We start from the raw sequence: 16,438 nt of genomic DNA, 5'->3' as shown, positions 1-16,438 counted from the left end.
CGCATAACAGGTGGTGTGTGTGTGTGTGTGTGTGTGTGTGTGTGTATGAGGAAGAATCACATCTGAGTGATCTGATCTTACTCAATGGGTCTTAGGGGTGTCTGTTATTTATTTATTTATTTTTAGTTTCTTTTTTCTTGTCTTATTCTCGTTTTTAATTCTGATCAGTTGTTGGTTCTTGAATGTTCCTGGCTCTAGCTGTGGTGCGAGTGGTAGTCCTGATTCTAGTTCTGCTCTAACGCTGGTTCTGGTAACACTTCTGTTTCTGGTTCTCAGTGTGTTTCTAGTTCTTGTTTTAGTTTTGTTTCTGCTTCTAGTTTCTGCTTCTTCTGGTTTAGTTTAACGTTCTAGTACTAGCTCTGTTTCTTGTTCTGTTTTAGTTACAATTTTGGTTGTTGCTCTGTTCTTGTTTTGTTCTTGTTCTCTCTTTTGTTTCTTTTTTCTATATCTCTATACTTCTAATAAATGGGTTAATGACTAAATAATGATTTACATCATGTTCTGTAACTTGGTATGTGTGTGTGTATGTGTGTGTGTGTGTGTGCTGCCATGATAGCTCATATCCAGTATTTCTGTAATCTTATTAGATCAGTTATTAAATCAGTTTAATTTTATTAATGTGTCATTGTCAGTTACATGAGAGTTACAAGTTAAGTTTGACTAAAGCTCGTAACTCAGAATTAGCTGGCTAGATTGTTGCTAAAAAAAAAAAAAGACTTGGAGTTGTTTCTTTCCTTTGTAGCTTGAACGTACTAAGGTTGAAAATGATGAGATTATGAGTTCCGACTGCAGTATTCGGTCAGTTTGTGTTAGTAACACTCTCAGGTGGGTTATAAACAGTTGGAATAACCTTGCTAATTCCAGAGTTCTTAAATAATGTTACATTTATGCGGCAAATCACAATTTCCTTGTAGCTCCAAGTCAGAACGCAGTGTTGACGTTATAACGTTCTGGTCTGTGCCTTCACACTGTCCAAATAAAGGACCTGACTGCTACATGCTAGCTAGCGAAATGTCCACTAACAGCGAGAAGTCATTCTAGCAACAACATAGTTACCCGTTGCCTAGCAACAAAAACATAAGACGACTTGACTACCACTTGAACACTGAAATTGTTGTATATTCAACCTTTAATATCGTTTGTGTGTTTGTGTGTAGTCAGCAAAGACACAGAAGCATCACGAATTTCCATGGCAACCTAGAACACTGGACCCAGGGCTGTGTGTGTGCGTGTGTGTGTGTGTGTGTGTGTGTGTGTGTGTGTGTGAGTGTGTTCACAGACCATGCTGACAAAAGTTCCCACAGCTCTTAGTCAGATCTCGGTAAATAACACACACACACACACACACACACACACTAATAACATACTGCCTAGCAACATGGTGTCTCTCAGACTAGAGACGTCAACCTGAGTACCTGAGTGAACGAAAGAAACCCAGATCATTATCACTCCGTATGATGACAGAGGAGAGACAGAAAGACAGAGAGTGAGACAGAGAGAGCGTGAGGCAGAAAGATAGACAGAGAGTGAGATAGAAAGACAGCAAGAGAGTAAGAAAAAGAGTGAGATGGAGAAAGAGCGATACGGAAGAACACAAGGCAGGCAGTGAGACAGAGAGACAGCAAGAGACTAAGAAAAAGAGTGAGACAGAGAAAGAGCGAGACAGAAAAACACAAGGCAGGCAGTGAGACAGAAAGACGAGAAAGTAAGAAAAAGAGTGAGACAGAGAAAGAGCGAGACAGAAAAACATAAGGCAGGCAGTGAGACAGAAAGACGAGAAAGTAAGAAAAAAGAGTGAGACAGAGAAAGAGCGAGACAGAAAAACACAAGGCAGGCAGTGAGACAGAGAGACAACGAGAGAGTAAGAAAAAGAGTGAGACAGAGAAACAGGCAGAAAGACATAGGGAAAGAGCACTACATGATATTTGGGATTCAACTTCCCAATCCTTAAGTGCACTAAATAGGGAATAAAATAAGGGCATCTTGCCTCTGTAGTGCACTGCACTTCCACTTAGGATACATCTCTCTACCCCCTTGCCTCTGTCAGTGCACTACATAAGTGTGATAGAAGACTTTTCACTTAGAAACCAACAAGTGCTTTCTCCTACACTTCAGACAGTGCACTTTATATGCCATTTGGGATACAGCCGCGCACTCCTTATATACTGTGCAGTACATAGGGTATGAAAAAATGTTTTTATAGCATATACAGTGCATCATTATACGTGCAATTCAGAACCAAATGAAATATGAATAAACAGGAGAAAAGTCAAGTGTGTGTGTGTGTGTGTGCGTGAGTGTTTTACCTTGGACTCAGGCGACGGCTCACGTTTTCCCAGGTGCTGTCCCATACTTCCCACAGCAACTGCAGAACAAAGAAACACACACACACACACAAAATGAGCCAGATCACACTAGAATCAGGAAAACAGTTTACTAAAACACACAGAGCTTTTCTCAACACACCTTCTTCATAATTTATCCCAACAAATCATAGATAGATAGATAATAGATAGATAGATAGATAGATAGATAGATAGATAGATAGATAGATATAGAGATGAAAATACATACAGATAGAGACAGACAGACATACAGACTGACAAACAGGTAGATAGATAGATAGATATATAGATAGACATACAAACACACACAGGAACACACACACTCAAAATGAGCCAGATCACATTAAAATCAGGAAAACAGTTTACTAAAACACACAGAGCTTTTCTCAACACACCTTTTTCATCATTTATCCCAACAGATGATAGATAGAAAGATAGATAGATAGATAGATAGATAGATAGATAGATAGAAACAGACATACAGACACAAACAGATAGAGAGATGAAAATACATACAGATAGAGACAGACAGACATAGAAACAGACCAACAAACAGATAGATAGATAGATAGATAGATAGATAGATGCAGACAGACAGATAAATAGATACAGACAGACTTTGACAGAGATAAATTATTTTTAACACTTTTTTTTTTACAAAAGAACAAAAAGTGACAAAAAACAGCTACAAGCCAGTGTGTGTGTGTGTGTGTGTGTGTGTGTGTGTGTGTGTGTGTGTGTGTGTAGGCATATTCTAATTCTACATTCTCATTTCATAACTTCCCAACCTTGTTTAACGACCTTCTGAATAAGACAGACCTTATCTTACTGCCCAGAAATCCTAGCCTCTAGACCTGAACTGATGGCTGTGGCTGTTCATTTGAATATAATATTTTTATGCTCGAGTTTAATCCTAAATCCCTCCTGAACATGCTAAAAAATCCTGTGCAACAATTTCACACCTCACAGAAATGAGCGATGTAAACACGTTCCTTCATTTCACAGGTAGCTGATAAAAAAATGGGCTCAGCATGGCTGACTGACTCGCAACCCGAGAAATGAGACTGTGAGTGACACTGACACACACACACACACACACACACACACACACACACAGGTCCACCAATCTCAGTGTGCCACCGCGATCTGTTATTATTTCCTCACTTATCAAACGCTGATCCAACATTACTCTTGATGTATGGTGTTAATGTCATGAGGTGTAATAAAATATTTGCATGCCTCCTGCGTGATAAAACCTTCAGGTCCAGACGACTGTAAAGGAACGCAGGACAAGTACGTATCATCGATTTGTTTTTCTAATCACGTTAATCACATAGTGCGACATTTAACCCAAAACTGCAGCAAAACAAGCAGATCAAACGCCAGCAATGCAAGAGGTAAATGCAATCGACACAGACGCTAAGCAATTCTATACAATTACGCAAGATCACTTGCACTCGCAGTCGTGCTGTTGTACTGGACATCAGCGCGGCTGTGATTCGGTGGTAGGTAAACACAGCTGTGCTGATATTCATTACAACAGCATGATTGCGAGTGTGATCTTGCTTTTATACGACAGTTCTACAAACAAAAAATTAATATCACGTAACTGACATTTCAGACATAAATACATAAACTTATATAAATATATAAATTTACATCTTATGCATAAATTTACACTTTAACTCAGAAGCTCTCCATGTATATAAGTGCTTTTTTTTTTTTCTTTTCAATTTTCATGATTTTCTTGATTAGACTCACATTAGTGAGTCTCCTTAAACATAAATTTACACTTATACATCTCCTTATACATAAATTTACTCCTTACGCATACATTTACACTTTACCTCAGGAGCTGTTGTAGGACACAAGCCTTTTTTTCCCCAATTTTCATGAATTCAATGATTACAAAATTTCTTGAGTGGGTCCTTGGAGGATTAGTGGTTAGGCCGCTGCGCTCTCACTTCCACAGCCCGGGTTCGATTTCCAGCCACTGGGGATGCACATGGGGTTGTCCCAAGTCCAGATAAAATTGTTGAGGGTTGCATCAGGAAGGGCATCCGGCATAAAAACTGTGCCAAATCAAACAAGCGGCCCAATGATCCACTGTGGTGACCCCTATTGGAAGCAGCCACAACAACAACAACAGTTCCCAAAGAAGCCACAGCTGGATAGAGTGTTGCATGTTGCCATGCCAACCCACAGCCCATAGTAAGTGTAGTAATGGTTTCAGTGTAATGGACTATTGCTAGAACTGGAACTTTTTGTACAGAACACAGTCAGGTGGAGTGATATAAGCAATGAAATGTCCCAGTGCTGTTAAACTAAATCTCAGCACTCCTGGAACACTGCTTGTCTAACCACAATATGTGGACCTGAACTACCTGTTGTATAATTTACAATAAACCTTGCAAGGCGTTGAGAAAATACTTCAGCAGAGTAAACCTGTCACAATAATTACGTTATTGACTTATCGTATATATGGACACGACCTCGATCATTTTTGCTGATTTTGATAATAAAGATATAATGAATATAACGAACATTTTAGCCATACACGCTGCTTCTGTACGCTCTTTCCATAACAACGTACTAAAACATGGACAATGAATAACTAAAGCATAAAGAATTCACAATATTGCATTACAGTCCATCTTCTTTATTGTTCTGGTTGTGTGGTTTTATTTTATTTATGTTTAATTTATTTATTTTTAATTTTTTTTGTCATTCCAAATCCAATGTCTGAATATTCTTAAAAATTAGAAGCTCATTGCTCTTTGAAAGGGTGTACTTGCATTATTATTCAGTTATATTATCATTATATCAGTGGCATATGACAATAATATCGTTTATCGCAATTATTTCTGGGACAATATATTGTCCAATAAAAGTAGTTATCGTGACAGTCCTACAGCAGAGCTGATGGGGAAAAAAAGGGGTGTGGCTAATGGGAAAAAAGAGGCATGGTTCTGCGACGCTAATTTTCGAAACATTGGAATAGCTCTGCTTCTGTAGCACATCCTTTGTTGCGACGTGTTGTGGCCAAATATGTGCATTTATGTAAATGATTTAGCTGAAGACAACTCAACGGACCAGAGACTAGCTACACAGCTGGACACAAAACATCAGAAAGAGAAGTTTTCACAGACTTTTCATTTTATTTATTTATTTACTCTCTGTAGTCTAGCAAAATGACATCATGGCTTGTTCAAAAAAAAAAAAAAGTTAACAATGAAAGTAATTTTCAAAGCCAATGGCCAGAGACGTACGTTTTATTCTCTCCACCTAACGTTCAAAAGAGGTGTCTCATCTGTTCAGAGTCTGTGGCGCTAGTCAAAAGTGGTAACATGAAGCGTCTGTCCGAAGTACGAAAGAAAAACCATTTCAAATGGTCTTATTTATTTCCGTATACTAATCATTCATGAATGTTTAAGCATTAAAAGGTACCTCTTGTCACTATTCGGTCATATTAGTTGCTTATCTGCATGTTTGTAAGCAAGGAATTCTATGTAACTGAAGCTGAACATTAAAATTGTTTTTAAAAATCCATTGCGTTTCATAAATCGGGATATTCTGATCCGCTGTTAGGTTTATTACTTGACCTATGATTTTTATTTCCAAGTCATGGAAGCCATACATGCATTAATTCCTTATTATCAAGGTGCAGGCGTTGTTATTCTTCTTCTTTCAGCTGCTCTCATTAGGGGTCACCACAGAGGATCCTCCGTCTCCATTATGGAAATCCAGTTTATGATCCGCATATTTGATTTGGCCCAGGTTTTTACGCCGGATGCCCTTCCTGACGCAACCCTCCCATTTCACCCAGGCTTGAGACCAGCACTGGGAGTGCAGTAGCTTGTACAACCCCAGTGAGTTCGGCTTAAACCCACAACCCTGAGATTAAGAATCTCATGCTCTACTGACTGAGCTAGCCGAGCGCCAAGGTGCAAACTTTATTATTTAAATAAAGTTACTTATATCAAGTGAAGTAGAGGTAATGAATCCTGTGTAAAGAAGCCTAGGGGTAGGGTAGTAGTCCGGTCTGAAAGAGTAGATCGGCTAAGCAGTGCGAAAGATCTGCTCATAAATCTGAAGGATTTGGACCTTCTTTTCTTATATAATTCACGGGAAAGGTTGAGAAGAAATCTTTCAAATACTGCAGGCCTTTCTCATGCACCCTTCCGTGTAGATGTTCTTTATAATGAAGCCTGACCACATTGGACTGGCTCATCTTCTATAGAGTATTGTTTTGTTTGAGGCAGAGCACTGATGCTACAGATCAGGAATCTCTGATTCATCTTTAGAAGCACTTGTGAATGAGTGTATGCGTATCAGCCCCTTTTTTTTTTTTTTTTAAGAGAAAAAGCAATGGGAAGCGTGCCATGTATAATACGACATGCATACAGTAACCATAACAATGCTCCTAGTATCGGCAAACTAACTAGCTGTTTCTTTAGATTAGATTTATTATTATATATCAGTACTAAAAATAAAATAAAGTTTGATTTAACTCTGGCGATGAGGTTGTTTGTCTTTGTTGGAGCTTGGCGGAAAATCAAGAGAAGATGAGCTGCTTATGCAACTTGACTGAATGTAGCCACAGTTCACAGCACGTACCATGTCCCAATGTCCCAAAAATAGACAACTTGTTATTTTTAGTTACGCTGAAATGTTGGAATATTGGCAGAGAAATATTTCAGCTTCAGTATGTCACTCATTAACCAGACAAACCTTTTAAATAAATTTTTTTTTCCGTTTTTTTTTCCCGGCTGCCTTATCATCCCTTAGGATGCCAAAAAATTGGCGACACCCTTACAAATTAAGAGGTGTTGTGAATATAAAGTATGGCACTATCTTTGTAGCTGTCATTATAACATCCTGGTTAATCAGCCTGCCTCAATGCAGCTTCTGATTCACTTCATCCTGCTAATGAGCTCCCCAGTGAGGAATGAGGATAAACCACTACTGCTCAATCTTTGGCACATCCTAAGCGTCCATCTTTCCATTTACCACTCAAATATTCACTCATTCAAAAACAACTTTTGTATTACTATTCAAGGGTCTGTTATTAAAAACCACATCTGATTCCGATCCTGTGAACTTAATTAGATTAACAAAGGAGTGTATTAGTGTTTAAGTGAACAGTAGAGCTGCAAGCGTTTCTTTTAAGAATAAAAATATCCTTTGCTAAAGTTTAGGTGTGCTCAACTTTTGCTGCATCTCAATCTTGCAATCAGACATAAAGAGAGTCACATTCAGACCTCAATTCCATTAAAATTCCATTTTGACAGGCATTTCAATCCACATACCAAACACCCATGCAGCATGCTGTCTTTGTTTTACGGTTCAACTCTATTTTTTTCACTTTTGCATGATAAATATATTTTTAGGTGCATGGTTTTTGTAATTATAGCTAGCAGATAGCTACACTTAGTAACGAATCCTTGATAGTAAACAAGACTAGCAATGTGACTACTTCTTCCGTCTTCTTTTGGTTTTTGGGTGCTTTACATCCAGTCTGTTGTATTAGCATCCTCTTCATCCAGTTTGGCAAAAACGTAAGTTTTTGAAATTATAATCGAAATGTAAATATCATGATATGCATATCGCAAGGGCTTGCGATAACTGAATGATTTTAATACTTCAAAAAGTTACGAAAAGTCAAAGGTTTAGGGTGACACAGATAGCAGGGAATGCTTTCTTTTCCTCAAAAGAACATGAAAAGTATTTTGGTTATGTCATTTTCAGTTTTTAAATATATAAATATATATAAATATAATCTAAATTGATTTTACACGCTTACAGCATTATCGTACCGCATATCACATTATTTAACAAGTTATCGCATATCACGTTTTTCTTCAATATCGTGCAGCCTTACTATGCACCTACTATGATGAAGCATGGAGTAGATTTCCTCATCATGCTCTTATAAATTATTCTATAATCCTGTATAGTAATGTGAGTTACATACTGAGGGAAATTCATACAGGAAACTAAGGAAGTAATGAGCAATAGGTGAGTGCAATTAGTAAACGGGAGTCGTGGCTGTCGGCCGGGGATGCTGGGAATTGGAGCTCTCGGAGGAGGTGATGCAACCTAAGGTAGCTCTCGAGCTAGGCTTATACCATTAATTATTAAAAATTAAATAGCTACTATCCCTCTCAAAATAGACAACATCGTAACTGATAATCGAATAGTGGAGTTGCCAAACCAGACTAAAATCAAAGCACGCTGTTGCTCCAGACACGTCTGGTGTGGACTGACTGAGGTCATGACGAGGTGCTTGACATGACATGTCCGGTCTGAATTTGGGGTTTGTCTCAGACACTCCTAATGTCCTTAGGGCAGTGGTAGCTCAGTACTTAAGACGTTGGACTACTGATCATAAGGCCATGAGTTCAATCCCTAGCACCACCAAGCTGCCACTGCTGGGCCCTTGAGCAATGGCCTCAACTGCTGAGTTGTATAAAAAAATTAGATAAATGTAAGTCGCTCTGGATAAGGGCGTCTGCCAAATGCCTTAAAAGTAATGTCATCCTTTAACCCTTTTATATATGGTGTCCATGCTCGTGAACTGTTAATTTAAAGCTGTCTTTAGAAAAGTATAAGATGTAAATCACCTCCACTTTTTACCACTCTGATTTTATTTAGACCTTTATCCTGACTTTTCCTAATTCCTAATCCAACATTGCTGATTGTCACAGCTGCAGCACATGTCTCGTGCATTTCCATCTCGATTAAACCTTCTGTACTAAAAGATTGCAACAAACTTTACACAAACTTTACAAATTACAGGTACAGTATTTCTCAGCAGTCATCTTTGTACCCATTTCTGCTTTCACTTGATGGCAGCTAACTTCAGTTACATTTTTAATATCAATAATATTTAGAAAAAGTCATAAGTTACTGATATATACAGTATTTTATAATAATTTGTGTGTGAAAGGGTTAAAAGGACCCTTTTTTCAGTATCTCATTCAAATTAGCGCTGAGCCAGCTAGCTGTCTAGGATGTGTGGCCTTATTTTTAGCGAGGACAAACCCTGATTCCTCGCCATCTCTAAAAGTCACACATCAAACACTATTTTACACATTCCACTGAAAGATAAGGTGAGTAGGAGGTATGTAACACAGTAATGGAGGTGCTAGAAATTGAGTGAACCTGATAAATTTTCGTCTGTTCTCTTATCACGTCTACGTGTGAAAACAGATTTTTTTTTTCAGTCGAAATGCTGGGGAACATCCCAGCGTGAGTCACTGTTTATAAGCGGGTCAACATGGCAAGTTTAAACATCGCTGCTCTGAGCTCATAAATCGAATTATCACATTAATCACTGGGATGAGGAGAGAAAAGTCTGAAGAAAGGAGGTGGCTCAGCAGTATGAGATACTGGGGTTTGTAAGTGACACAGAAAGTAAAAAAAAAAAAGGACAAAAACAAAATCTTTTTAACTAATGAATTTACACTGTACAAACTGCAATGCTCAAATCATCAGCATTCGTCTCAGACAGCTCTGGGAAGTTGTTCAGTAATGAGTATGCAGGCTTGCTTATGTGGTTTCCGACACTCCACAACACACTGTTATCTATGAACACGACAGCTTTAGAGCTAAAAACAGTCATAACAGCCATCTTGAAACTGGAATCACTTTCCACCAAAAGGACCACCGCTGTGAGTGTGTGATAATTTAGGTATGTCATTCTAACAATGTTAAACCAGAAGATATAAGCTTTCAATACTTAGTAATTATATTAGCCTCATAGCTCCAGTGTCAGATTCAAGAAGGAAACATGTCTTGGCTGATCGTCTACATCTGGTGTAAGCTAATCATTAGGGGCATTTCGTTTTTTTGGCTAAATTTCCCCTTAAATGCTATAGTGAAATTACAGGACATGAAAATACGGCCACTGTTTTATTTAACAATGTGTTTGAAATGAGTAGGCAATTAAAACAGATTTTGTTTTGAAACAAAGTTTAGCATTTGAATGTTGAAAGGTGTTGGCTTGGTGAAAAAAGCATTAAATCGTTGCCAAACCTGATTGCCGACCCTTTGGGATGTATGTAAAAACAAAAGCATTAACAGAGCACACGCACACACACACACACACACACACACACACACACACACACACAAGCTGCATAACACTGCATAACAACCTACTGGATCATGCAAGGACTTGAAAGACTTGAAAGATTGTGTAACAGTGAAAGAAAACACATGTGGCTTCTGGCACAGCAAACTGCATGGAGCAACGAAATAATCCATTGCTCTTCTACTAACACTGTGTTCTTCAATAAAAGAAACACACACACCCACACACAGTTACACAGCTTACAATGCCGACATGAAATAAACAATGCACTGATTATACAGATTTAATTAATACACTCAAAATGAAAATGCTAGCTCTGTTTGTAAGGATGAAGTGGTTCTTAATCCACTGGCTCCAAAATGCATTAAATTTTAGAGAAGCACCTGAGCTAGCGTCTCTCTCTCTCTCTCTCTCTCTCTCTCTCTCTCACACACACACACACACACACACACACACACACACAACTAGTAATACACAGAACAAACACTATACTGACAGTGAGCCGTCATAGACCAATAATTCTGTTTATTTAGTTTGCTAGTCAACACTGCATCAAGAATTATTTACTTCACCAGTTAATTAAGTTTAAAATGGACAGTTTATTTACAGTAAAATTGTCTTTTAGCTCAATATACTGCTAATTCATGTTTAACATCTTTATTATAATGCTAGTTTGTCAGTTAACCTGTTTACTATAAGCGCTAATTTGGGGGTTAGCCAGGTTATCGTAATGCTAGGCACTGTATTAAAATGACAGTTGGTTGGTTAGCCTATTTACTACAATGCTAGTTTATGTTAGCCTCTATATAGCTATATAGTGTTAAACTGTGTTATAAAGATAGTTTATGAATTGTTTTTTCATCCTGTCTAATATAATTCTGGTAGTTAGGTTAGCCTGTTTGCCGTAAAGCTAGTTTGCGTGTTAGCATGCTTACAGGGATTTTTATAGACTAAACTCAAACCAGGTGAAGCCGTACACGGAGACTTTTACAGCCTATGACATATTATCTAATGGGACCCAAACTATACCAATTATAAGTGTTTAGCATAAATTTTTGTTTTACATTTTAACTAAATACTAATAAACCTAGCTAACACAGATAGAAATTTGTCATCACTACAATATCCACAGCAAAATCTAGAAAGATTCTTTATCTAATGGTATCCCATCCTGGTTGTAACAAATGTTTATTTTGTAGTTTTAATGTACTACAGTGCTAGTCCCTGTGTTTTTACATTGCTACAATGCTAGTCCATGTGTTTTACATTGCTACAATGCTAGTCCATGTGTTTTACATTGCTACAATGCTAATCTCTGTGTTTTTACATTAGCATTGTAGTAATGTAAACACACAGTTCTAGTCCCTGTGTGTTTACATTACTACAATGCTAATCCGTGTTTTTACATTACTACAATGCTAATCCCTGTGTGTTTACATTACTACAATGCTAATCCCTGTGTGTTTACATTACTACAATGCTAATCCTTGTGTTTTTACATTATTACAATGCTAATCCCTATGTTTTTACATTACTAAAATGCTAATCCTTGTGTTTTTACATTGCTACAATGCTAATCCCTGTGTTTTTAAATTGCTACAGTTCTAGTCCCTGTGTTTTAACATTGCTACAATGCTAGTCCATGTTTTACATTGTTACAATGCTAATCTCTGTGTTTTTACAGCATTGTAGTAACGTAAACATACAGTTCTAGTCCCTGTGTGTTTACATTACAACAATGCTAATTCCTGTGTTTGCACATCATTACAATGCTAGTCCCTGTGTTTTTACATTACTACAATACTAGTCCTTCTGTTTTTACATTATTTACATTATTTTACATTATTTACAATATTGTAATGAGTCCCTGTGTCCCTGTGTCCCTGCCCCTTTTACCATACTATAATGCTAGTTTGTTTAGATTTAGTATTTGTGTGTTAATGCTAGTTCATATGTTTTTATTATTATAATGCTTTTTAACATGTTTCTGTTTACTGTAATGTTGGTTCATGAAGTAGCCTGCTTTCCAGAGAACGGAAAAGGGAGACCTTCAGGGCTCTCTTGAGACTCAGCCTACTGAAGGCGAATATGAATTATTTTTCAATACAAATAAGCAACTTTTGTGCTAGAGGAACGGAATTACCATGTTCAAATTGATTAAAAACACATTTGAATTGAATATCACAGAGCACATAAATTTCATTCGGTGAAACTCTGTAGCTGGAGAGAAAGGCTGAGACAAAAACAACAAAATAATGAGGGAAGGAAGAGAAAAGTCAAGCCTGAAATATGTGAGAATAGTTAAAAGTAGAGAAAACCTCAAAGCAGCTGCTTGGCATTTCCAGAATACACTGCAAAATTCATGCATTCAATGCACTCATACACAGCGTGAGCATGATACGAGTGTGCGAATCACCACACACACCCTAAATTCTCTGCTTTCTGCTATGTGGCTCTAGAGAAAGCATTTTATCACTACACAAATGTGTGCTAAAAAGTATGCTAATTTAAGAGTATGCTAATTTAAAATTTACCTTGCTCACTTATGCTAATTTCCACTCATTTCTGTAATGAGCAACCCAAAACATCTGTCTACTGGAGTTAATTCTGCAGAGTTCTGCTCCTTCACAAGCATAAAAACAAAACACATACACACACATTGCACACTGTACAATGTAATGCACACACTTCCCACACATATGAGAAACTAATTTTAGCTAGTTCATTCAATAATGAACTTTATATTTCGCACGCTCATAATCGACATAACCAGTCCATTTTGTTGGCTGCATTCTTTATTTATTTATTAATTATAAAGTAAAGATAATTACAGCTAATTAAAGCTAATGTGCTAACAGAATTACCACTACATTAAACACAGTATGCTAATAGTGTTAAAGCTGATTAAAGCTAATGCATTAACAAGTATTAAAGCAAAAGTAAGGCTAATATGCTATCACAAATGCACACACACAAACACATGCACATTTACATGCACGTGACCTTCCAGATTAATTCACAAAAACTAAATGATCAATTCATACACCATGCTAATCTGTTTCCCTAAAGCTGGTAAACAGTTTTTTTAATAAGTACATATGATATATGCAATATGTCAGAACATTACATTGTGTAATTTATCAAGATATTGACATCATGTTATCACATTTTGCCCCACCCCATCCTGAGGTCATGCTATTAAGCAGTTTTGATTGGCTAAAGCAAAACAACATTTCCATTCCAATTACTGTCCTACGACAGTCCAGTAGGAGGCTTGACAATGTAACGTAGCGTATTTCAATAAGTTGACCATTCTGATTTTATTAAAAAAAAATATATATTTTTTTAATGGATTTGGAATATTTATAATTTTTTCTGCCCCACTTCTTTAAGGGTTGGAAAGGCTTCACTGCACAAATACAAATATATTATAAAAACAAAAATAAAAAATTATAAATCACATACATGGACATGCCATATTCCGGAAGAAGGACACACACACACACACACATTCTCTCACAGGTGAGTGTGAGCTGAGTGGCTTGCATGGAGTGTGGATTTTGTGTGGTGTGTGTGTGTGTGTGTGTGTGTGTGTGTGAGAGAGAGATAGAGAGAGAGAGAGAGAGAGAGACTATAATGATTCATTTACTGCAAAAGCTGGCACGAGGACATTATAGCGGATTATGTAACACACGCACACACACACACATTTCACACTATAAGCCACAGACCTTCATCTTTTAGGCGACATACGTCTGTGCCACACACTGACACACACACACACACACACACGGCAGGAAATAACTCAGTGTGTATGTTTTTGAGAGTGTGCGTAGAATCTGGCAGTAACACACTCCAATCCATCTGTTCTTCCTCCTGTGTGTGTGCAAGTGCGTGTGTAAGGTAAAGGTGAAAGTTTGTGAGTCGTACAAACAGGAAACACACAAGACGGAAGTAAGAACTTTCTGTGTGAGAAGGTTTTAGCATGCGCATGCACACACACACCTTTGTGGTTGTTTACTGATCTGTTTCACTATAACTAAATCCCACTACACCAACTCTATCCTTAACCTCAGTATTCTACATTTAAGCTAATTTGCTAATACTATTACAACTGAAACACAATTAATATGCTTTAGTAATAAGTTAATTATATTTTTTAAAAAGCTTCTATATACTTAGTACTAAAATAAAGTACTAACAGAGTGAGGGTTACATTCATGGTAAATTTCTGATAGTATTAAAGGCAAATTAAAGCTAACATAGGATTGAAGCTAGGATTGAAGTTATACTAAACTTTAACATTTAATGTTAATATTAATATTTAATAACATAATATTTCATATTTAATTAGTAATACAACTACATTAAAAATATAATGATCATGTAATTACAGCTACACATTTGTGTGATGCACAATGGTAAATAATAACCAGGAGAAAATACAAATTCCTCCTTCGTGTTCTATAAAAAAAAATTTCGCACAATTTTTCATGAGATCCTGAGCTAAATGTTTCGGAAATAATTTTGATATCCAGGTTTCTGAACAGGAAAGCATGGTTTAAGCAAACATTATTAGATAATTCTTTATTTATCTAAATACAACTTACTTAATAAAGCCATATTCATGATTAGGTTTAAATCTCTAATCTCTGGTTTGGATAAATATAGTCAGGCTAACTAACTAGCTACGTTTAGTGGTGTGTTGAATTTCATAATTACGACATAGCCAGTGCAAAACATTACGATCTGACAAGCATGTGAAGGTGGTATAATTCCCAAACTCTATATAAATCCCTGTGTGTTTACATTACTACAATGCTAATCCCTGGCGGAGCAAGATTACGTGAAACTCATGAAATAGCTACATATAGCTACATACGTTAGCAGTGATATCAAAACATAAACAAAACATGCTGATATGTGTAATAAACCTGACCAAAATAAAGATCCACATTACCTCCAGCTCACGCTGAAGAACGTTTGTGCTTGTGAAAGCCCATTTTTTGTACGAGATCGTAAGCAGAATGTAGTAATTTTCTTTAATCGCAGGTCTATCGTTTGTCGATCTTCACTGTATAACCTGACATGGAGGACACATTAACAAACAGCCAAGATTTTATTGAAATCACATGGTGCAATGTGACACGTACTAATTACACAGTGTAAAACCGGCTTCACACACACATACACACACACACAACTTTCTAATTAGAACTAAACAGATGAAATACTTCCTCTTATTCTATAGTAAAAAATATAACGAGCTGTTTTCAAGGGGAACTTTCTGTACATCAGCTTGTGTTTCTACCGGGAAGGTCAATCAACAACTGCACACTACAGGAAGAATAAAAATACACAATCTCAAGATACGCTAGCGTAAGCAAATGACTACGACTGAACTTTTCATTTGAAAGCGAAAGCTTCTGCATGTGTATGTTGTTACCTTCTTTATTATGGCAACGATAGCAAGAGGCCAAAGTGGAGACTAAGTGTGTTTTCGAATATATTATACACTACAGACTGACTAACTGTGGCACAAAACACAGTTAACACCTACTGTTATCGCCTTACACACACCTTAAACACTGAGACACCTTATGTAAACGCTGTAAGTGTCTGTGCTGTAAATGATTAAGACAACACTGTAGGTGACAGTGCACCACTAAATGGATTAATCCTGCACAGCAGATGTTGTCACGTCAAATTCAGATGATCAAAATGGCTCAAATTCCAAAATGGCCACTCTGACGATTACGAAATTCCATCAGTTTAAGTGTTAGGAGTAAAAACTTTGACCATACCTGAATACATTTAAGTGAAATACCTAATAATAAGCTAATATTTAATAAACTAGCTTTACTGACAGATGCTGAGGTGATCAAAATGAACTCAAAATCACAAATTATCAAGTTGAAATGATGAGATATTATGTTAAAAATTGCATTATGTTGTAATAACTAGATAATATCTTGAAATAACAAGATGTATATATTGA

The 16,438-nt window shown here is 36.9% G+C and overlaps 1 protein-coding gene across 1 annotated transcript in view; it reads right to left on the bottom strand.

Moving 5' to 3' along the window:
• Positions 1 to 16,438, bottom strand: part of LOC113543089 (myelin basic protein) — a 55,639-nt gene that overhangs the window by 37,721 nt on the left and 1,480 nt on the right. The window contains 1 exon segment of the mRNA XM_026941103.3: positions 2,307 to 2,365. Within this exon segment, the coding sequence (XP_026796904.1) occupies positions 2,307 to 2,351 (45 nt within the window). The 5' untranslated portion in view covers positions 2,352 to 2,365.

This window comes from Pangasianodon hypophthalmus, chromosome 21 (assembly GCF_027358585.1).
Source record: "Pangasianodon hypophthalmus isolate fPanHyp1 chromosome 21, fPanHyp1.pri, whole genome shotgun sequence".
Lineage (NCBI taxonomy): Eukaryota > Metazoa > Chordata > Actinopteri > Siluriformes > Pangasiidae > Pangasianodon > Pangasianodon hypophthalmus.
The sequence above is the reverse complement of the archived record's forward strand: the minus strand, read 5'-3'. Positions and strand labels throughout refer to the sequence as shown.